At 38.2% G+C, this 23,299-nt stretch overlaps 1 protein-coding gene across 2 annotated transcripts in view; it reads right to left on the bottom strand.

Moving 5' to 3' along the window:
* adamts2a (ADAM metallopeptidase with thrombospondin type 1 motif, 2a) overlaps positions 1-23,299 on the bottom strand; it is an 82,022-nt gene that overhangs the window by 50,358 nt on the left and 8,365 nt on the right. For both annotated transcript variants that reach the window (XM_065287514.2, XM_065287515.2), the window contains exon 3: positions 7,596-7,764. In XM_065287514.2, the coding sequence (XP_065143586.1) occupies positions 7,596-7,764 (169 nt within the window). The remainder of the gene's footprint in view (positions 1-7,595; positions 7,765-23,299) is intronic.

The following is a 23,299-nucleotide window of genomic DNA, read 5'->3' as shown; positions in this document are numbered from 1 at the left end:
TCAGACCCGGCAACATTTTTCAAGCCTCAACTGTCCAAATTTGGTGAGCTTAAGCAAATTGTAGCCTCTTTTTCCTATTTGTAGGGGAGATGAGTGGTACCCGGTGGGGTCTCCTGCTGTTGTAGCCCATCCGCCTCAAGGTTGTGCGTGTTGTGGCTTCACAAATGCTTTGCTGCATACCTCGGTTGTAACGAGTGGTTATTTCAATCAAAGTTGCTCTTCTATCAGCTTGAATCAGTCGGAGCATTCTCCTCTGACCTCTAGCATCAACAAGGCATTTTCGCCTACAGGACTACAGAAAGCTACTAGAAAACCTGATGTGGCCCTCGAGTAAAAACATTTGCCCATTCCTGGTCTAATGGGCAAAGCCACCCTAAATTGTGATTACTCTCTCCACTGTTATGCCAAAACATCATTGAGCTAGAGTAGAAAATACTGTTACATCCTTTACATGCATTCATAAGATTTGTATTTAATAATGTATGGTCTTGTTTGGTGTGGGGGGGGGGCACTAGGGCGTCAAAATGGCTCGAAACGGCTCTGAACTTACTGCTGTCAACTGTTTATTTATTACAAGGCTCTTTGAATTACTTGAATCTGATTTACAATATTATGTTAAATCAAAAGTTGTGCCAAAATACTTTGGTGACAAGTAAACCGGACAACGTACAGTCAGCCGGTCATTATCGTAAAATAAAACAGGATATTTTGCAAAAATGCCTGCCCGACTGTACATTACCCCTTGCTAATTAGCATGTCCTCCATTTGTTTAGACAGATAGCGGTCTTTAAATAGCACAGAGTCAAGGTGAAGGTCAAGTTAATTCATCAGGGGAATAAACAAAATCCCAACAGCAAATGTTAGAGGAGAAGGTACAACATATTGATGATTCAGGGTTGTGAAATCCTCTTTCTCAGATTACAGTAACATCAAGTCATTTGATGATTCTTGGCTTTCAGATATGAATGAATGTTCTTCAGAGCGAGTGCAGCCACAGTTTCTAAGGTCATTTGGCACTGACACATTACCCAACAAAATCTGATTATTCAATTATTAAAATCCTATATAACCCATTTAGCATGCAAACATGTTTACCAGCATCTTCACCGTGGAAACTTAACAGCAATTGCAAGATCTTGCTGAAGGTCAGAGAGTAAATCAAGATCCAATTTGATCAACGCAAATGCATGCCAATTCAAAAAAAAAAACACTCATTTACATTCATGTTTAATCATTCTGACAGAAGCTTTTATCCAAAGCGACTTACAAATGAGGAACATCACAAGCAATTTATCATACAACAGGCAACAATATCCACGGCACCGCTACGAGTTTCAAATTTTAAGAGTAAACCACTCCTGTAACACAGTTATCTAAACCATGTAAACTGTGATGAAATTACAGAAACAAAGCCAGGAAGTTTTACCAGCAGGTCTGTTTATGAAACTCAATTTTGAGGTCTGTGTTTGAAAGGAAAAATTGCTCACTGTTCTCTCTTTTTTCCCCTCCACCACTTTTACAGTAGGCTCATTCTGAATGTTTCACTTTCTGTGTCTGCCAAACAGAGCTTAAACTTTCATCAGACTTTGCCACGTAGACACTGACTGCCTGAGTCCAGCATGCCTCTACTGGAATTTACCGAGAACAACACTTCCACATGGTCTTATACACACACACATACAAAACAAACACACGCACGCATGCACACAATACAGTATAATGCCTACTGCCATATGTGTAGTACTTTAACTAAAACAAAATCTGAGAAAATGCATGTGTGTTGTTTCTGATAGCCATAAGGCACTAACTTATATAGTGCTTTCCTCAGTTAAAGTGTTTGCAGGCCAAATTCAAAATTTAAAGTACCCCTATAGTCAAATAATTTTAAAACTTAAAACTCATCTTTGAGCATCATAATATCATATGTAAAAGTTTTTTCCATGTGACAGTCATTTCTTCATGCTTTAAAATAGCTTGAACGTAAATAGGTACTAGGGGTGTAACGGTTCTCTGTACAAAAAAAAAAACGAACCGTGCCGTTCACCTTTCTCGGGATGTGTTTAGACCACGGTTCATCAACTTATTTATAATGAATGTCTTGGTGAAGTAACCAAAACGTGGGATGTAGCCCAGATTAGGCGGTGGTCTGCGTGGAAGGCGAACACTGACGTTCACTGGTGCATATGGATCTCGTCCGAATCTTTCTAATTGTTTAAATAGGCGCTATCTTTACTAATCGACTGCAGATTTGAAAAGCTATCACACACTCCTACTTGAGCGATATTGCTTAAATAAATAATTCATTTTTGAAAATTTGCTCATTCCGACTCATTTTGCCAACATGGGTCACAAATGATGCAGCAGCAAAAAGAAATTGAGAAAGAAAAGGGAATTCTGAATAAACTATTCTTAAACAAAACAATGGCTGATGGTTTTGTCCAAAACCTAAACAGGCTGGTGCTAATTATGTTAAATGCTCTGTGCAACAAAAGAGAAAAAACACAAGTTCCCAATGCAATTTTCTTTTTTTCATGCATTTAACTCTTTCACCGCCAGCGTTTTAAAAAAAAGTTGCCAGCCAGCGCCAGCGTTTTTCATGATTTTCACCAAAGTTTAATGCCTTCCAGAAAATGTTCTTCTTTAAATAAATAAACATACAATATACCAAATGAAAGAACAGATCCTCTGCTTTCAAACAAAAAAAAACCGTTTCATCCTACCTTTAGTGGTTCTTTTGCAATCAGCTTTTGAATATGGGTAGGTTTCTGCAAAAACACCACATTTTGAGCAAAAAGCAGAGATAATTCCATTTTTGTGACGGACTTTTCATAGAGATCCCATCCAGAGCGATCTTTAAAACAGACACGGACATGCAGCAGCTTGACATAGGGCAATACTTCCGGTTTTAAAAAGTTGCGGAAGGGCGCCACCTGGTGGATAATAGCGGTATTGCGGAAAGATGGAAAATCTCGTCATTGGCGGGGAAGCGTTTTCTCTTAATTGACGAGATATCTCGTCAAAGGCGGGGAAAGAGTTAATAGACAAACAACAAAAACCTTGAAAAGTGTTAAAATAAGGTAAATTTAGAATAGATAGAAATGTGTGATTAATCACAAGTTAACTCATGACAATCATGCGATTAATCTAGATGAAAGCTTTTAATCGACTGACAGCCCTACTTGGCAGTCTCAGAAACAAAGCAGCTAAAGGCCAGATTAAGTAAGCAAGGCAAATTAGCATGAGAGCGCAAATTGGAAAAATTGACATTTTGGGTGAATTTGCGGCTGATTTGTGGGAGATTCACATTTCGTGTCTAAAATCGTACAGAAAATGCAACCGCGCCACTTAACGTTCTTCCTTCCAACGCACTTTTAAGGTGGCATTCTGAAAAGTATATTCAACTGGCTACATTCAAAATAACGTTTTTTCATGCGCAAAAGACACAAAATGTGAATTTCCATAACCACCAACTCAATCTACACTGTAAAAAAAATCCGTAGAAATTTCAATGTTATTGCAGCTGGGTTGCCGGTAATTTACCGTAGATTTAAATTTATGTTATTTACTGGCAAGAGTTTGTTCAAAGTTAAATAAATTTCATATATTAACAAGTCTTTATCTTTACAGAATAAAACTATACAAAAACAGCCTCATGCAAAGCATTCTGGGAACCAGAAATCATCATCAACCTTTTTCTGTTTTTTGGTCCAGATTTTGTTTCCCAGAATGTTTTGCTTGATGCTGTTTTTTAGTTTTACTCTGTAAAGATAAAGACTTGTAAATGTTTAATTTTCATTTAACTTTGAACAAAATGTTGCCAGTAAAAAACATAAATGTAAATCTACGGTAAATTACCGGCAACCCAGCTGCAATTTCTACGGAATTTTTTTACAGTGTACAAATTGTTGGTGCAAGCAGTTATTAAGTCCCATTTCTATGCAGTCTATGCAACGTACATAAATATCCGTATGGCTTGAAGTACTGATCCACTTGTTCAAATGTGTTTACATTTTGTGAAGTAGAAAACCGAGGAAATTTTAAACGGTGGTGTTTATTCTGTCTCTGTAAAACTTACATTTTATGGAGAAACTACTTAGCAATGGGTTGTCTTAAAGCACATTAAAAACCACAGACTTATAAACAACAAAAAACAAAACTTGATTTCCCACCCTCGCAGTACCCCATTACACATATTGTCATAATGGGGTACTGTTTGTAGATCGTCCTCCAAAAACAATGAACTAATAGTTTGTTTGTACAAGCACCATATTGCAATATCAAGGTACGTGTAAGCAATTAGTGCCCTGTAGCAGCCAGCAGTTTATACAACCTATGGTTACGTTTAAAGTTTTTTTGCCTTATAGGTCCAATTAAAGGCATTTAATTTTCTAAAAAAAAAATGAAATGTGTAAATGTAGAAATAATTTCATAAACATTTACGGTTTTAAGATATTTTGGAGCATCTAACTCCACCCTTGCCCTAAACCCAACCAGTTCTCAAACATATAAAACACAACTCGCAAGTAAAAGTACAGTTACAGATATTTATTGCAAAAATTTACTAAAAAACAACAGTATAAACTAGAGATGCACCGATATATCGGCCCACAATCTGTATTGGACAATAAAAGCAATTTTTCACATTATCAGCAAGTCAGGACCAATATATCCCATCAATCAAAAGAGATCAGGAAAATGCAATGAATTTGAGCTCTGTGTATAGAAAATGTAAAGAAACATCTCTAGTTTAATGTTCAACATTAATGGTCATTATATGAGTGAATAACATTTATAAACTATTAAACTATTTGTATCGGCATCAGCATAGCGCTTCACATTCATGAGACACGTGGAACTAATGCTATTTCACAATCAAAGATGACGTATCATCGCTTCTTCTGGCGGCAGTTTTTGAACGAGTGTACACTGGATACGATATTTACTAGAGCCCGACCGATTTATCGTTTTGCCGATTTTATCGGCCGATATGAGCATGTCGCAGATATATCTGTATCGGCGTATAAGCCGCAGATATGCAGCCGATATGAACGTTCCTTACAAAAACATTAAATGCTTTTGAAAGATGTAAGTACTTGTTTGTCCAGCAGAACGCGCCCTATAGGTTGCTAATGGTGACCCAGGTCACTCACTGTAGTGACACCAGCCAATCCCCCACCCCCTTCACTTCAGTCAGTCTCTCAGTCAGTTCAGGTGGCGGCAGTCACGCGGTTTCTTCACAATATTTTACACCTGGTATTAAGACGCGCTTTGGTCGATTGGATTATAAGTGGGCGAGAGAGACACTTTCCCGTTTAGATTTGGTGTTTTTAATCCGTCTCTTTTGTCCACTTGCAAGTTGTTTAAAACGCAAGCGGGAGAAAAAACGCGAGGCGGAGAAAGGACGCATTTAAAATGCATATCGCTCCGGCTCTAATATTATTTACAGCAGATTGTCATCACGTTTGCGTCTTTTCTTCATATAAATCGATTGTTTGACCTCGGTAGACTTGGAAAACATTAAGTACTTTCGAAAATAGTTCTGACTCATTTGTATGCTGTGTTTAATGTAATATAATGAATAAATGGGTACGTTATTTGCCCTAAATGCCTGAATAGTGTAATGTGCAATATAAATACAACTAATACTGGGGGTTTAAATTGAAAATCATATCCCAATAAATGTCATCATAGCAAAATTACACCCCTATGTATAATTGTATACCTTATTATATTAAAGTCACTATGAAACGGAAGTAGCAACTGTCTCATTTTCCCCGTGGTGACGTATATCAAAGTGAAGCGGCTTCTGAAATTAAAAAAGGTATAGGGCGGGACTTGAATTCCTCCATCGAGAATTTATTGGATCGTTTGAAGTTGGGTCAAGTTGCTAATCGCTGCAATCTTTTCCCGGACTCCGCCCACCTGCCATACTCCATGACCGGAAGTAAAGAGAGATCATTTTGAGGAGGGGGTGATATTTGCATTTTTGAATATAGATTATGTAGGCACATGATTTTAAAAAAATGAAGCTCACAGATAAGTCATTTGTAAAAAAACTAAAACTAAATATTCCTCTAAAAATTACAGTTTTCCATTTCAATTTCATTTCAACTTGAAGTTTCACCTGCAGCCTGTTGGTCTTATTTAGGGAAATGGACAATCATGGGTTGGTAGATTAATGAGACAATAACTAAATTTAAATGATTGTAGTATCAGGTTGCAACATAATACAATTGACAAAAGTAAAGGGGACTGAATATTTCTGAATGCACTATAGCTCTAAAAAACAACCATCTCAAAAAGGAAAATGAAAAGAGCCTATGATGCATGTCGAGCCTTCAGTTTGCCCCGACTGAACTTCACCGTTCAAACTCATAGTGACATGTCAGTGCTTTTACAGACGTTTATGACTTTATACAGTCACTCTGGTGCAGCTCTTCTCACAAGTCTCCCACACAGGACGCTGAGAGAGTCAGTGGAGGTAAGGACAGCAAGGACAATGACTCAGCCCTGGAGAACATTGCCCACTATTGTCCACATATCCTGGTTCTAATCTACTCATCATATTATGTAAAATTATTTATTCGTTTATTATTTTCTCATCCTCATGTTTACTATAACAATACAAACGTTTTTGTGGAGCCAAATTTTGCAAAGTTTAATGTGCTTCAAACATCCGTTTAAAGGAATAGTCTACTCATTTTCAATATTAAAATATGTTATTACCTTAACTAAGAACTGTTGAATCATCCCTCTGTCGTGTGTGTGCACGTAAGCGCTGGAGCGCGCTGCGACGCTACGATAGCATTTAGCTTAGCCCCATTCATTCAATGGTACCATTTAGAGATAAAGTTAGAAGTGACCAAACACATCAACGTTTTTCCTATTTAAGACGAGTAGTTATACGAGCAAGTTTGGTGGTACAAAATAAAACATAGCGCTTTTCTAACGGATTTAAAAGAGGAACTATATTGTATGGCGTAATAGCACTTTTGGGAGTACTTCGACTCGGCGCAGTAACACCCTCCCTCTCCCATTATGAGAGTGAGAAGGGGAGCGGACTTTTCAGGCGAGTCGAAGTATGTCCCAGAACGTGCATACTCTTTTGCTACACACTCAAAGTATGTACTTTTCCTCTCTCTCAAAAAAAAAAAACATTCTTTTAGGTCGTAGTATAAGTAGGCAAATTGGGACTCAGCAAGTAACTTAGTTTTGGTAAACCATTCTCTGGATGCACATGAGAAATTAGGTAATTGAAATCTGGCTCCCCTCTTGTGATGTCACAAAGGGATTTTATCATAATAATACTGCCCTTTAATCTGCACTATCCAACCACAGCACTGCCATTTAGTCCAGAGAACGAGAGAGAGAGAGAGAAAATAATTGACAGCACAAGAGTTTCAATTTCAACAAACCATCATTATGGCAATCAGTGTTCGCATCTCATCAGCTCATTTGCATTTTAAAAGACACACCCGGAAACGGCACAATTTTGCTTACACTTACAAAGTGGCAATTTTAACATGCTATAATAAATTATCTGTGGGGTATTTTACGCTAAAACTTTACATAGGGAAAGGATGACCTGATCTGACCTTTGGGGTGGAAGTTGTCAGGCTGATTGACAGGCGGCTTCTTGATGTCAGAAGAACGGTAGACGATGTGATGTCGCCCGGACCCGCCTTCTTCTTCTCCTGTCATGTCTCCTGCTCTCTCCAGTGGTTCGATAAAAAACTCTTCTTGACCTGCTCGGATCATCCCCGCCTGACAGCAGGTGGGTGAGTTGAAAGAGAAAAAGAGAGAGACAGAGACAAGCACAGAAAGTCAGTAAAAGGAGAGAATACATACTTTCTTATCAAAGACAAGTACAGCAGAGGGCTTGCACATCAAGTCCATTAAGTGAATCGGCTATAAGGGCTATTTCTGTAGGCCTGCTATATCATGTTTTCATCAGCTTTGAAGGAACCCTCGGGCAACCTGATCTCCGTATCGATCCGTTCTCTTTCTACCTCCAATTCATGCATTCAGTCCTGAAATCCTGCGACATTGCCCACCATGAGCAAAAAAACTCATGCTAATATTTCCATTCAACCTGACAGATTTTATTATGGACCGAACATGAGATCTTTTAGTTTATGCCATTTAAAGACGACAACGAGAATGGTCTGCGAGTCCAAAGAAGGAAATTCAATCTGTTAGCGAAGATCAATAAGAATCTCTTTGCCACCGTGAACAAACTCACTGACAGATATACTTGACAGCTCAGTATCGCCTTGCCAGGGGCATAGTGCAGATAACAGGAGAAAGAGATATAAAGTCTACAGGGCCTATCGATTAAAGAGCATGGAGGTACATCTAACCTCAATGACTCACTGGCTTTCCCTGCCAGAGAGCCGGGTCTTTTCCCTTTGCTTCCATAGCAAATTAGACAGGCCCGAACAAGTGTGCAAATCGATAGCAAGGTTAGCCCCCTTTCCCCGATGTCCCGAAATATCAAATGCGAAGTTCATGCACTTCAAACAGTCATCACAAAACTGAAGCCCAGCAGACCGCAGAGTCCAGTTTGGGCCGCTGAGCTAGTCGTTTAGCTCGGTCTCCCAGGAAATATTAGAGAGAGAGCGGTCCCATCCACCTCCCTCACTGCCGCCCGCTTGCCTCGGGGGGTTCATTATGAAGGAATTGCCCACGCAATGCATAAATCAACACCACTGCATGAGGGGCTGACGTCGCACGTAGTCACGGAGTAAGGCTAGCCGGACTGAATGTGCTGATAATAAAGCCAAGCAAACCACATACCTCTCCAAAAACCCAGTGGAACCAGTCTGTATTATCTCAAAAGCAGCAGGGAATGACAGTGTCACTGGATAGGTTAATGATTCTTTTCCTTCCTTAATGTCCTGAATACGTCTACCAGACCGTCTACAATTTAGGAAAAAGTGAAATAAGACTAGCAGGAAAATTATGACATAAAGGCATTTCTCACATGTCATACAAACAGAATATCATGCCAATTCGTAACACTTTTACATTTTAGCAAATTGGTTACCAATTCGTATGAATTTGTAGGATCTCATTTGTATGTTTGTGTATAATGTAATTTGCCCAATGACGGTTGTGTTTACGGTTAACCTTCATGTTTGCTTTTTCTAATCATCATATGTTTTTTTTCCAATGCACATCATATGAAATCATGCAAAATCACCACCTTGTAAAATAGTTATGGTTTCCCTTGAGATCAGGTTGGTTTTCAATGGTGTCATACTGTGGTAAAACAATTATTTAAATCGCCAAAGAAAAGTACCTGACTTTTTACTGTATTCAAAAACTGCATCTTTATGCTACACTTAAAAATGTATGAATTACAAAAATGTGTGTTATTGTTTCTCTTTGCTTTTTTATTATATGTGACCCTCGACCACAAAACGTAAGTCTTAAGTCTTGTATACGTGTATATTTGTAGCAATAGCCAACAAAAGATTACATGAGTCAAAATCAAGATATTTTGTAAACTTCCTTATATACACATGGGTAACAAGTAGGGTTGCCGCGGTGATAGAATTTTCCCACCGGTTAATCGGCGTGTCACAAACCCGGTGATCACGGTTTCACCGGGTGGGAGGGGCTTATAAATGCGCATGCAGACGTGCACATTTTACTTTCACTTTTGAATTACGCAACTGTTTAAATGCAGTGCTTGCGTACGCTGCGTTAAATCACGTATGAATTTGCGTGCAATGCGAGTGCAGCAGCTGGTAATTAAGTGCTTGAGTCAATGTGCGCAGGTAATTCTCACAGAACCTGCCAGTCCCAAGCAGAGCAACCAGCTACTTCTCCATAAAAGCGCTGCTTGAATGATGTTTTTTTTTTATTTTTCTTGATGAAAAACACAACAACAAAACGATCTCGATTATATCAGCCAATGACTTCATGGAAAATATTGATAGACAAAACATGTAGCCAATTATATAAAGAATTCAACGATCTCTGTGTAACTTATATGTGTTTGACTTCATGCTGCGCTGCAAGAACTGACAGACAGATGACGTACTCGCGGTACTTTGATGTCATCCGACTGCGGCGCCGCATAAAGTCAGTGACGCTGCTGACGTACGACATGGCTGACTGTTATCTGTTACGCCCCAGCTTCTTTTATTTTTCCTTTGTTTTGTGCGCCCGAGCTTCGTTTACAGTCTGGGAAGACGCACGCTATAAATTAGAAAAAAAAAACTTAGCAAACATGTCTGAGGAACAGGGCAGCCGCATCACTACAGTCACGTGACTTCACGCTCGAGCCGGAAGAGAAGACAATGCTGAATAAAGTCGTAATTCTTGCTATTTTTGGACCAAAATGTATTTTCAATGCTTCAACACATTCTTACTGACCCACTGATGTCACATGGACTACTTTGATGATGTTTTTATTACCTTTCTCGACATGGAAACCGTACATAGATTGTCGATGAAGGGGACAGAAACCTCTCGGACTAAATTTAACGTTAAAACATCTTAAACTGTGATCCGAAGATGAACGTAGGTCTTCCGAGTTTAGAACGACATACGGGTAAGTTATTAATGACATTATTTTCATTTTTAGGCGAACTCTCATTATTTAGTAGTCACGCTGTTCCCTTGTGGGCCGGGGTGAAAACACAAGCCGCTTATCCAGTATGTTAATACACACAGACAATGATGCACCCCGGTGCACGCTAAAATCTCCGAAAAAACAACGACAGTGTCCTTAAATTATACATTTAAATATTGAGTAATAATGATTAACAACATGTACCTTCTATAGGCTTAGGGTTTGGTTCAGGGTTAATTGCATGCATTATTTACTGTTTTAACACATTTAACATGTGTAACAAAGACACCGTAAAATTTCTATACTGTACAGACCATAAATTTAAAACTGTTGGATGGCCAGCGATACATTAATGTTCAAATATGTGACCCGTCACGGAAACCAGTGACACAAGTCGGCAGCACAAGTTTCGAGAAAATGAGAAACAACGTTTTTTTTTTTCAAAATTTGTTATGTTCGTTTTATTGCAGAATCTGTTAGTTGAGATCACGAAGAAGCCTCTCCATGTTTGAGATAGCAGTTTTTGTACATTTAAAATTGTACATTTTGCGGTTGAAATCGGCTTTTTCAACCGCAAAATGTACAATTTTAAATGTACAAAAACTGCTATCTCAAACATGGAGAGGCTTCTTCGTGATCTCAACGAACAGATTCTGCAATAAAACGAACATAACAAATTTTGAAAAAAAAAAACGTTGTTTCTCATTTTCTCGAAACTTGTGCTGCCGACTTGTGTCACTGGTTTCCGTGACGGGTCACATATTTGAACATTAATGTATCGCTGGCCATCCAACAGTTTTAAATTTATGGTCTGTACAGTATAGAAATTTTACGGTGTCTTTGTTACACATGTTAAATGTGTTAAAACAGTAAATAATGCATGCAATTAACCCTGAACCAAACCCTAAGCCTATAGAAGGTACATGTTGTTAATCATTATTACTCAATATTTAAATGTATAATTTAAGGACACTGTAAAATAAAGTCTAACCTTTAAATGTATTATTTCTTTGCCCATTATGTATTTTTGTTGTTTCATGTAACAGATGCCACATTTTGAAGAGTACAACCCAATAAATAAATAAATAAATCAAATCTGTAGAACCATACACGGTGCTAAAGCCTGACTACAGCACCACTTAAGCTGCATTCAGACAGCCAGCGATGTTATCGCTGTGTGTCGCTCGTCTCTTTCAATGAGGCGTTTCTAAATCTGCTTGTCATAAACAAATGAGTACCATCCACGCCAGTAACTGACGAGAGAAGGATGACGTGAACTCCACTGCTTCGTTCTCATTGGTAGTCGCTCCCGAAATTCGCTCAACATTTGCATAAAGTTAAACTTTTCTTAACTTTCTCCCGTCGCTGGACACGCCCATTCGGTCGCTAACGGTTACTTTCGCTCTTGCCGCCGGAAGTCGCCAGGTTTCCATTGAAATGAATGAGATCGCGTCGCTCTGCTACTGCTGGTCGCTGGCTGTCTGGGGCGTTATGATTCAACAAAGCACAACATAACTCTAAACAGGTGCTACACAGGTGCTACATAGGTGATGTTTAGCACTACAAATGCTTCCCCTATGATTACAAGCCAGTGAACCACTTTTAGTGCTATTTAGCAACATTTGTTTTTAAAAGTGTAGTTAAAGACACTTCAACTCTTAAAAGTGCATCGTACTGTGATCTGTGTTTCATTTCCATTGCACTGCATCTAACCCAGTAATTACAACATCTGAACTGTGAAACTGTAATAAAAATATTTATTTAAACTAACATTTAAATCAGTTCCCACAGAATAATATTAAGTTGTGACATTTGATTTATTTTTATTAGGCCAAAGAAATTTCTACACCTCTTTAATTAATTCCTCACCCTCTCCTCCTAGAATTTCCAATATTCCATGTGACTTTTCCTATTTTAATAGCTCCAAATGATCACTACAGCCAGCAGAAAGATAATTTATGCTTAGCAGACTATATTTCAGTCCAGATGTTATATTGTAAGACAATGCAACATTGAAACTATTGAACACTTCATTGACAGACAAAGCCCAAAACATTGTTTTCAATGGCTATGAATGATCAGATTTTTGGGAAAAACTAGTCAAATGTGGTTTTACTGGACAATCGAATGAGTGTGGCTTTTCAAGTGAATAATTCTTTCCATTTGGAGTCTTTTGGGAAATCTCCAAATCCTGTAATCTGAAATGAAACCCATCATCAAAATCAAGCCTCCTTTTTCCTTATGAAAAAACCATGGTTAATGCCTATCTCTTGGCTCTTTCAAGCACAGCATTAATATTTTTTAGGCTCTAATACTCATCTGTAAATATAATTTTTTAATTGTTGCATTGTATTCACACGAAAACACACCGCAACACCTCCGACAGAGCATGCCGGGCCAGCAACACCCTTTTATTCAATCCAGGCCATTTTGGGTGGCCTCTAGCTGGACTGCCTATCCGCCAAAAATCCAACCGAGAGTTCATGAGCAGAAACAAATACAGTTTCTATATGTGTGGGCATGAAAACCGCCCACTCTTCATATGGAAAATCCAGAACCCCTGACTCCATGGTGACTCTGAAATCAGTTCATTACATGAATCATTCGAACAAACCGATTGAACAGAACGAATCAGAATTCCCAAAGCAACATCTTAAACAGAGGACAGTTTATGCAAAAGCATTTTTTGATCATTGTCTCATCTAAAGCTGCAGGCACGATACAGTGTGACATTAAAAACAGCTACACTGCTCGCCTGAAAACAGTTTTAACTGAAAAAGCTACGGATATAACAGAGCTACACTTAAATTAAGTTAGTAGTTAAGTTAGTAGCGTTCTCTACAGTGCTTATATTGGTTTTCCGACAGCTACAAAACTATTAATCCAATTCAGTTCCTCCCACTGCCTAGTTTTTTAAGCTCCTGTTTGAATTAAGGCTTGGTGGTGGAAAAGAAACGCTGCTTTGCATCATGACATAAAACACAGTCCTAACACATGTCTCATAGCTGGCTGATTCAATTCAGGTTGCAAACGGAGATCGAGTCCAGACCAAGCGATTATGTGCTAGACAGATAGACACGCACACATAGAAGGAAACCAAATGAGACAGAAGGTGAAGTCCGTCTCCAGGCCGGATTGTGACTTTAAGCAGCAGGCTGTTTATGTGGTGTTAAAATTTGCTGTGCTTCACAGCTGATAAAAGAGAAGAATTTGTGTGATGAGTCTAATATCATATCAAAACTAGCATGATGGACAGATCACCACACTTACACCCTATCTTGTCCCATCAATGGAATATCGCCAGATTGTGGGCGATATTCCAGTGATGGAACAAGATGGGCCACAAGAAGTAAAAAAAAAACATTTGTTAATTCATCATCAGTCGCTCAGTTCTGGAAACATTTTTGAGTCCATCACCTGAGGCATAAATGTCATGTCAATGTGACTGATTACTGTGAAATTAAATGAAGTTTTAAGTTTTTCCATAGATCCTCATGGCTGTTATTTAAAGGTGCCATAAAATGTTTAACGGTTTATCTAGGCATAGATGAATAATAAGAGTTGTGTACATGGTAATGACATATCATGAGCCTCAAACACGATTGTTTCCTCCTCCTTATGTAAACCTTGTGCATGCAAAAAACAGACCAATCAACAAATTGCGCATTAAATTAAAGGGACATTCCACTTTTTTTTAAGTTATTGAAAGTAACCAAGGGGACTATTTTTGGGCAGTGCATAATATCACTACGCCTGCTGCAGACATGTTACATCAGCAAAGTCCTTGATTATTACGCCAGAATGAGAGTATAGTCCTAGCCATATCTGCCTAGAAAATCCCAACTTTTATTTTCTGTCAGTCTTAGTACACAATGTAACTACAGAAGAGTTTTAAATAGGAAAAATATCGAAACTCTTTGGTTATTTTTGAGCGCGATGCTAATGGTCTAAGCAGATTTAATGGATTATGCTAAGCTATGCTAAAAGTGCTAGCGCCACACCCAGAGATCGGCTGAATGGATTCCAAAACAGTAAAAATCAAATGTTTAACTCTAGGGGAGCTGGAAAATTAGCATATTTTCAAAAAAAGTGGAGTATCCCTTTAAGTACATTGTTGTGACTGCTGAGCTAGGGCTATATGCTAGTTAATCTTATATGCTAGCGTTTAGGCTGAAGTTCTTCTATTGACATTACAGTTACGTTTTGCATGTCCATACTAAAAAAAACTTACAACCTCAATCTCCAAACAATTGATTATTCTTCCAAATCTGTATCTTCATCTGATACAGACTCAAACATAAGATCTGTTTACACACACACAGAGCTACTGAATGAGCCGCTCTGAGAAACAGCCAATCAGAGCAGAGCTCAACGTTATTATTCATCATGACCCTTTCAAATAAGCTAATAATAGACAAAAGGCAAATCCTAGGGTTGTAAAATTTTCTCTGGATCAGTTTGCACTTAATAAAGCCACAAAGCTTCTATGTAGATATCAGAGAATAATTCACAGATTAATTCAATGCATTCTGTGGCACCTTTAAGGCTTGGGAGAACAAGGGCAGACTAAAGGGCTCATTATAGTTGTGCGTAGGTCCAACAGCGTAGCCGCGACGGCATAGGTTACGCATTGGTTTTCATTTATACTTTTGCGTCGTCCACGTCGACGTGCAAACACACATGCAGAGCGCTGGTAGGCGGTTTTCATGCATGTAACCGCAGTAGCAGCGTGACCGTCAATGAAGAAGCAGCTTGGAAAGTTTAACCCACAAACGAAGCTGGTTGTGTATGTTATGAGAAGACCATCAGTGATGGAAGTAAATAAACAATGACTAATGTTGCAGTTTCAACTTGGCCCATCTTTGTTCTCACTATCACAAACAGAAATAGCTATGACAAAAAAAATTTCCTGACAAGAGGCGTTCTAGTAGACCAATCACAGCGCTTGCGGTGCACGTAGAACTGACGCGCTGTTTTAAAAATTTGGCGAGGTGCACGTCAGGCTATGGATAACCTACGGCATAGCCCTTATGCACGACTATAAATCGACCTATTTTGTTTGAAATCAGATTTCTCCAAATCTCCAAACATGACCTGGTTAAGGGAAAATGGATATTAACCTTGTTTTTAAACATGCTTTGCTTCATGGAGAACTGCAAGAGGATCTGCCTTACTAAAACAGGGACTTATGTTTTCATTTATACAGAACATTAGCACTGTCTTCATTCTTTTAGTGAAAAGCAAAGCCAAGGCACATCTTTGAGTTTATTTATGCAAGACCAAGATCAGTCAGACTTATGAAGATGAGCTTTCTCAGGTGTGTTTTTGTTGGGGCAGCAGAGCCAATTTGTGACTGTGATGTAACTTTAATCAGTCTCTTCTATCTACAGTATATTCAATCTACTGTAAAACAGATAAAACATTGCCACGTAAACGACAGACACACTATTGCTCTGTGCACTATAATAACTTTGTATATTACAATTATATTGCCTGAGCTTATACCCTTGGGATTTTTAATATTCTTTTGAAATAAGATTGAATTTTACTGTATAGATACAGTATGTTCAAAACACAATGCTCTCATTCCAGTCCAACCAAACCATTTAAAGGTGCCAAAGAACACATTGAAAGGTTAAATAGTTCTCTCTGATATCTACATAGAAGGTTTGTGGCTTTATTAAGTGCAACAATGATCCAGAAACAGTTTTACATGTCCATTTACAACCCTAGGATTTGCCTTTAGAATGAAATGGTCTATTATTACCTTATTTGAAAGGGTCATGAATAATAATGTGGAGCTCTGCTCTGATTGGCTGTTTCTCAGAGCAGCTCCTTCAGTAGCTCAGTGTGTGTGTAAACAGACCTTATTGAGAAAGCAATGAGGCAGATATAAAATTAGTATAATTAAAGAGAAACAGAAAAGTGGTGCAACTGGTCTTATCTGAGACGCAGTAAACTTCTGAGACGCAAATGTTTTCATTTGCTCTCCATTTAATCTTATTGATGTCTAGGAAAAATAATTCAAATATTAGAAAAGATTTTGTGTGATTCATTTTGAATGCAAATTTTATGCATGGCACTGTAGCAGACCGTGCTAGTCCAATGATGATTCAGGTCAGATAACTCAAGGATTATGAAGTCTTGATTGAAGACAGGCCTTGATTCCAAAAAACCTGAGCGTGTCTGAACAGACACACAGTGAAGTGAAATAGCCATTATAAGAGCTATCCCACAGAGAGAGGCACGGCTTGTGTGTTCCTCCTCATCATTTATCTTCTGAGCTGGGCAAAGAGACACAAACTCTCTGAGCCAAAGCCGCTGCTCCGTCACAGAGTGTCCAATCGTTGGCCTGGATTTCACACAGATGTCCACCTCTCTTAGTATCTAACTGGGAATATAAGGCAGCTATCAGAGTGGAGGAAAAACTGGAATTTTTTTAATGACAGATAAAGAATGTAATTCCTAAAATCTGGCAAAGAGTTTATAGGGAATGTTCGTGTGATAAAGCAATGACGGTGGTGCCAAAAACTACAAAGTATTTAACACACACATGGACACAGATTTCCTGTAGGAGGTCTGGACAAAGCTCAAAAGTGTCAAGAATCCCTGCTTCCAGTTGCAACACTTACATTTTTGTCAAGTGCTAACACTTTTTCCGAAGAGCTAATAACGTATTTAAGATGGAAATCAGCCTTTCTTTCCGCAAAACTTTTTAGATAAAGTCATGTCTCACTGGAAAGCTTTTCTATCAATGGGCCTCTGGAGAATTCAGGTCCTCATTGGTAACCATGATCTCATGTTACAAGCTCTTCGCCACATCATCAGCTGCCAAGAACTCATCGTCTTGTTTCTTTCTCTTTCTTAAACACAAGGAAATCTTATACTTGGACCTCCCTCCAACTCTTCTCACTTCTTTGAAGATGAGATTTAATCACATCCAAACAAAATCAAATACAGCCAAACTAAAACTAGTGTCATATTAAGGATAAGGAAATGAGGCCAGCATGGGATGTTGGATTACTTGTGTCCCCACTTGGCTTTCTCTATAGCTAGAGTTACATGGTCAACCAGCTTAGCCAAAAAGACCATGCTGGTTAAGCATCACAAACAGACTATGCTGCCCTTACGAAAATTAACCATGGTTTTACTACAGTTAAAACAAATAAAAAACAAGGGCTGAAGTACCTACACATCGACAGTTAAAACAGTAGATACTATATAATATAAATATGGATAGTATAAAGCAGTGGCGGCTGGTGACTGCTCATCCGAGAGGCGCTAATTCAAAATAAGTGTTCGGAGTGTCATGTGTGTTGCTTGTGTTTTCAAAATATGTGTTTGTTGCGTCATGCGAATCATGTGCATCATGAGTTTTGTCAAAATAAGTGCCTGCTTCACACGCGTCAAAACTGTTTATGATAAAAGATACACGCAAGACACTCCCTTAACAGTAAACTCTGATAACGCATGAGATTATGCGAGTATCTGGCAAACATAAGCGTCTCTTTTATCATAAACCCTAAAGCACTTATTTTGACAAGACACGTGATGCACAAAGAGATCACTTGACGCGCAGAACACATATTATGAAATTACGAACCACACACATGACGAGCTACATACACGTTAAGGACTACATTCGCCATATTGAACCATCATGTGACATACGTCATCATAAGTTAGTCGTTAACTGGAATGACGTTAAACTACCCTAATTTAACCACAAGGGAGAGCTGTTTAATATATGTTTTTGTATTTGAAAAGAGCTGTGTTAACGCGATTGGTCATTTTTGAATAAAACAACGCCCCTCCGTCTTCTTCAATGGATAACTTCTCTCCTTGGGGCTCACCTGGGGGATAGCAGTGTCCATCGAATGAACACCTTGGGATCCTGCCAGAAGTACTAGGTCATCCGGGTACTTTTCGCCTACTGTTTAAGAACACTATGAATTTGGACATACTACTCGCCTCGCCTACTGCTTTTATGGAAGTATAGTTCGGTTTCGGACGCAGCCATGGTTACTGTAGTGAATGAATACACCAAAAACAGGGATACTACGCTTTAACCACAAAAATACATGGTTATTTCAATAAAGGTGATGCACTAGGTAGACTGCACCAAACCAGCACCGTCAGTCACTGACAGCTTGTTCTGCTCAACCGTGATCTAATACTTATGGCTTTGTACTGTAATATTTTTTTTAGCTTTTTAAGGTTAATTCACACTGATCCTAAACTTCAACAAAAACAAACAATACCAAAAAATTATTTTTCTGCCATTGTATAAGTGTAAATTAGCTTGTAGTTATAAACACTCTCATCACACGAGTCATGACGAAATTGAAATTCAAACTTACATTTTTTATAGAATATTATAGTGTTTCTATAAATGACTCATCTGTGCGCTTAATTATTTTTTTAAAAATTAATGTGCCCTCATAATCTTTAATCAAAAACTTTAACCTTCTACCCTCATCCAAACGACCTCTCTTCACTTCCTGTCACAAGGAATGGCAAGAAGATGGGTTTTTTGGAGACTTGTGTCTGACCGGGAAAAGATCGTAATGATTAGCAATTAGCAACGTGGCCCAACTTCCAATGATCTAATCAGTTCTCGATGGACAACACACCATATTTTTTTCTTATATCAGAAGCCTTTTCACTTGGATAAACGCCATGATAGAGAAAAAAAGAATTGCTACTTTCGTTTTATGGTGACTTTATTTTTCTTAATCAGTATTTTTGTCATTCATGAACACATATTACGTTTATTATTTTAATTTTAATAAATTAGGGCTGTCAAACATTTGCATACAAAATAAAAGGTTGTGTTTGCATATTTGCATAATATATGTGTGTGTCCTGTGTGTTATAAATATAAATATAAATATTGCATTCCAAATAATATCAATCAAAATGCGGTTAAGCCTTCATAACAAAAAATACAGCTAAGTAACTCAATAAAACACAATAAAACACGATAACATAATAATAAATGTTGTGAAAAAGAGTTTTGTATCCTTTACATTATATAAAAAATATATATAAATTAGGGCCGGGACTTTAACGCATTAATAAAGATTAATTAATTACACAAAAAATAACGCGTTAAACATTTTTAACGCATTTTAAATTCACTTATTTTTGCACCGCGGAACATTTCTCATTGGATGAGTTTCGGCGGACCGATTATACTGGAGCACCAACTAGCGTTCATGACTTCAGACAACAACAAACCACAGTGCACATGAACGAAGAAGCTGATGAGATCGCTTTGGTTGGCCCCGTGGATGATAATTTTTTTTTATAAAAAATGAACGGATGGAAGCGTCGATAAGAGCATGGTTGTGTGTAAGCTATGCAACAAGGAATTCACAAATCATCGCAGCACATCGAGCCTCAAAAATCATCTCAATGCAAAACATATAGCAGCTAGCGTGGACGTTAGCCCGACTCCGAGTACAACGACTTGGTTGAACAAAAATAAACAATATTTTGTTGCTTAAGCTTATGTATTCAGTCATTATTCATGGTATACTAAAAATCCATGTGAAAAAATAACTTCTCAATGTTCTCAGGTCAAATATTTATATGTGATTAATTTCGATTAATTAATTACAAAGCCTCTAATTAATTAGATTAATTTTTTTAATCGAGTCCTGGCCCTAATATAAATCACATTTGTCTTGTATTTATACATGTATGTGTTTGTATTTATATATACATAATTATTACACATTTACGCATATATTATAAAACACACATTTTTATTTGGTATGCAATTAATCGTGATTAATCGTTTGACAGCACTACAATAAATGTATATTTCTGGCATCAATCTAACAAAATTTTGTGAAGTTTATGCTTAAAAAAAGTAAATTTTAATATGTTTAATATGTATTCATGTTAAGAAGTCATGTTAAATTGTCTCATACGTCTTAAACCCTAAAGTAAATTTATTTAATTAGGGAGATATTTTGTTTTGTTTTTACTGTCTGCTTTGTTTTTGCAATGCTGGGCTAATACTTAGATTGTCAAAACATTGCAGTTAAAGAGCAATGTGTCACACTATCAGCATAACTTAGCCTAGAGAATAAGAAACAGAACAAAGAGAAAAGATAAGTGAGGACAGTATTTCCCAAATTACTTCCAAACATATTAAGTTAGAAAACCGTTTGCCTTTATTAAGAACAGCAACAAAACATCTTAATACATCCAAGAATTCCTCAATACATCCGAAAACTTAAGGAATTCTGCTGAGGTTCTTGTAGTGAGTTCAGTTGAGTACACCCTCAGGGACTTCTTATCTAGCATATGAATCCCTTCCCAATCCTCCATAAATGCTTGTATCGGTCAGGAAGGAGAGGGCTGTCTTCAAGGTATCAGAAGACTATGCAGCCCAGACCTCTCTCGCTCTCTCTCTCTCTCTCTCTCTCAGCTGCCACATCACTAGACTCTTAAAGGGCTAGTTCACCCAAAAAAAAAAATTCAGTCATCATTTACTATTATTGAGGGTGAGTAAATGATGACCGAATTTCCATTTTTGGGTGAACTTTCCCTTTAAGTTGAAGTTCACAATAAAAGCTCAGAAGCCATTCCAGAATTGAGAGTTGCCTTCCAACTGGAAGATGAGACTTTGTAAGAATGGTTGGCCAAAGCTCTCGAGTGATTTCATTTGTACCCCTGAACCTCTCTCACTTCAGCACACCAAGCAGTGCACTCTGGCGTTTTGCTCCGAGTATTTATTTTTTCTCCGATTTTACGTTTTGGAGACCTCGCTGGTGGAATGTTAATGACATCATCAAAGCACTCCGAAAAGTTCCCAGGAGACAGGTGCCAGGAGATTTCTGGAGCAATTCTACCTGACTAGTCCTCCCTTTTTATCCTCTGCTACGGTATGCTGACACGCACGCTCACACACAGCTAAGTAGCGCCAAGGCCCTCGTGCTTACGTCTGACAGATTGTCCTAAAAAACAGCAACCAGTCTTTTTCAATTCACTGGAGACACCCTGTGTGCCGAGCTTGTGCAATAGGCGTAGCTCGTGTGGCGCCGACCAAACCCACCCTGAACAAAGCTGACATCAAAAGAGCATGTTCGCAAGATTAAAGGCTATTGGTCTGATCCTGAATCAGTGTAATGTACACTCTGTTTCATCGAAGGTGAAGGTGTCCTGATACAAAAGAAACACGGGGTTGTATCGGCACAGAGGATGACAATAACACAAGCGTACCAGTGAATGCTTGGGTGACTTAAATAAAAAATATCGGACTAATGGAGAAATAGAGGGGTGTTAACAAAAAACTTTTCATTTGTATTCTGTTTTCCAGATGTTTCTGTATTCCCTTGTGTGCGGGGATCATAATGATGTTATATCATCAGGGTTCGGCACAGATCAGAATCTATGAGTTGGCTTCTTTTGGAGTTTGAAGTTTGAAATGAGCTGGCCACACCCAACATGATGTTATGTTGCCATTATGGCAGGTGACTGTATTGTAGGATGCTTTGCACTTCGGCTTATTTAAATAACAGAAAACTTGTAATTTATTAAATTTGGAAGGATTTTTTTTTAGAAAACTATTTACAAGTTGAATTGGGAGAACCAAAAAGCATCTTAAATCAAATCTGACCATTTTTGAGATTTCACTTCACTATGGTTACTGATATAAGACACCACCTCTCTCAACCAGCCTAAACATTTCCACAAGTCCATGTAATCCTACAGTATTCTGAACTAAGCTTGATCCAGTATGATTATCCTGCTAATTTCAGGCTTCTTATTACAAACTAGCTTTGGCTGCAAGCAACAGCTTGTTCCCCTGCTGGAGAAGTAAAGCACATGTTCATGGTGCGAGTCCCAGTCCCTTCACACCTAACAGGGGCTCACGGTTCGCACCTGCACTACTGAGCTTTATGACAGACTCTGCACCAATGAGCTTTGAACATGATCCTTTACTGAAAAACAACACATATAAGCTTATCAGATTATCGGATTTTAGCGACAACTACAACAGTGCAGGTCCGCATAACTTAACATGTTTAAAGGGGCCATGGCATGAAATTCTGACTTTTTCCATGTTTGAGTGCTATAATTGCTATAAAGTGCGTCTTTTAACCTAGAAAATGTGAAAAAGATCAACCCAGTAACTTAGTTTTGGTAAACCATTCTCTGCAAGCACGTGCAAAAATAGATCATTGAAATTTGGCTCCCCTTGTGATGTCATAAGTAGATCTTATTATAATAATACCGCCCCTTAATCTGCACTATTCAACCACGACACAGCCATTTAGTGCAGAGAGAAAGAGAGAGAGAGAGAGAGAGAGAGAGAAAATAATTGACAGCACAATTGAGTTTCAATTGCTCATTTGCATTTTAAAGGACACACCCAAAACACCACATTTTTGCTCACACCTACAAAGTGTCAATTTTACCATGTTCTAATAAATGATCTATATGGTATTTTAAGCTAAAACTTCGCATGTGTACTCTGGGGACCCCAAAGAGTTATTTTACATTTTAAAAAAGTCTCGCGACATGGCCCCTTTAAAATGTTTATTTAATGACAATAGCTTCCTTCTTGCAATGATTCACTGTAAGGCTGGCTTTATTGTTCTGCGTAGGACCACTATGCTGTAGGTTACACATCAGTTTTTATTCATACTTTTGGTTTGTTGTTTGCGTCGACGTGCAATTACACATGCAGATCGCGAGTAG

Source organism: Paramisgurnus dabryanus, chromosome 18 (assembly GCF_030506205.2).
Source record: "Paramisgurnus dabryanus chromosome 18, PD_genome_1.1, whole genome shotgun sequence".
Classification (NCBI taxonomy): Eukaryota; Metazoa; Chordata; class Actinopteri; order Cypriniformes; family Cobitidae; genus Paramisgurnus; species Paramisgurnus dabryanus.
The sequence above is the reverse complement of the archived record's forward strand: the minus strand, read 5'-3'. Positions and strand labels throughout refer to the sequence as shown.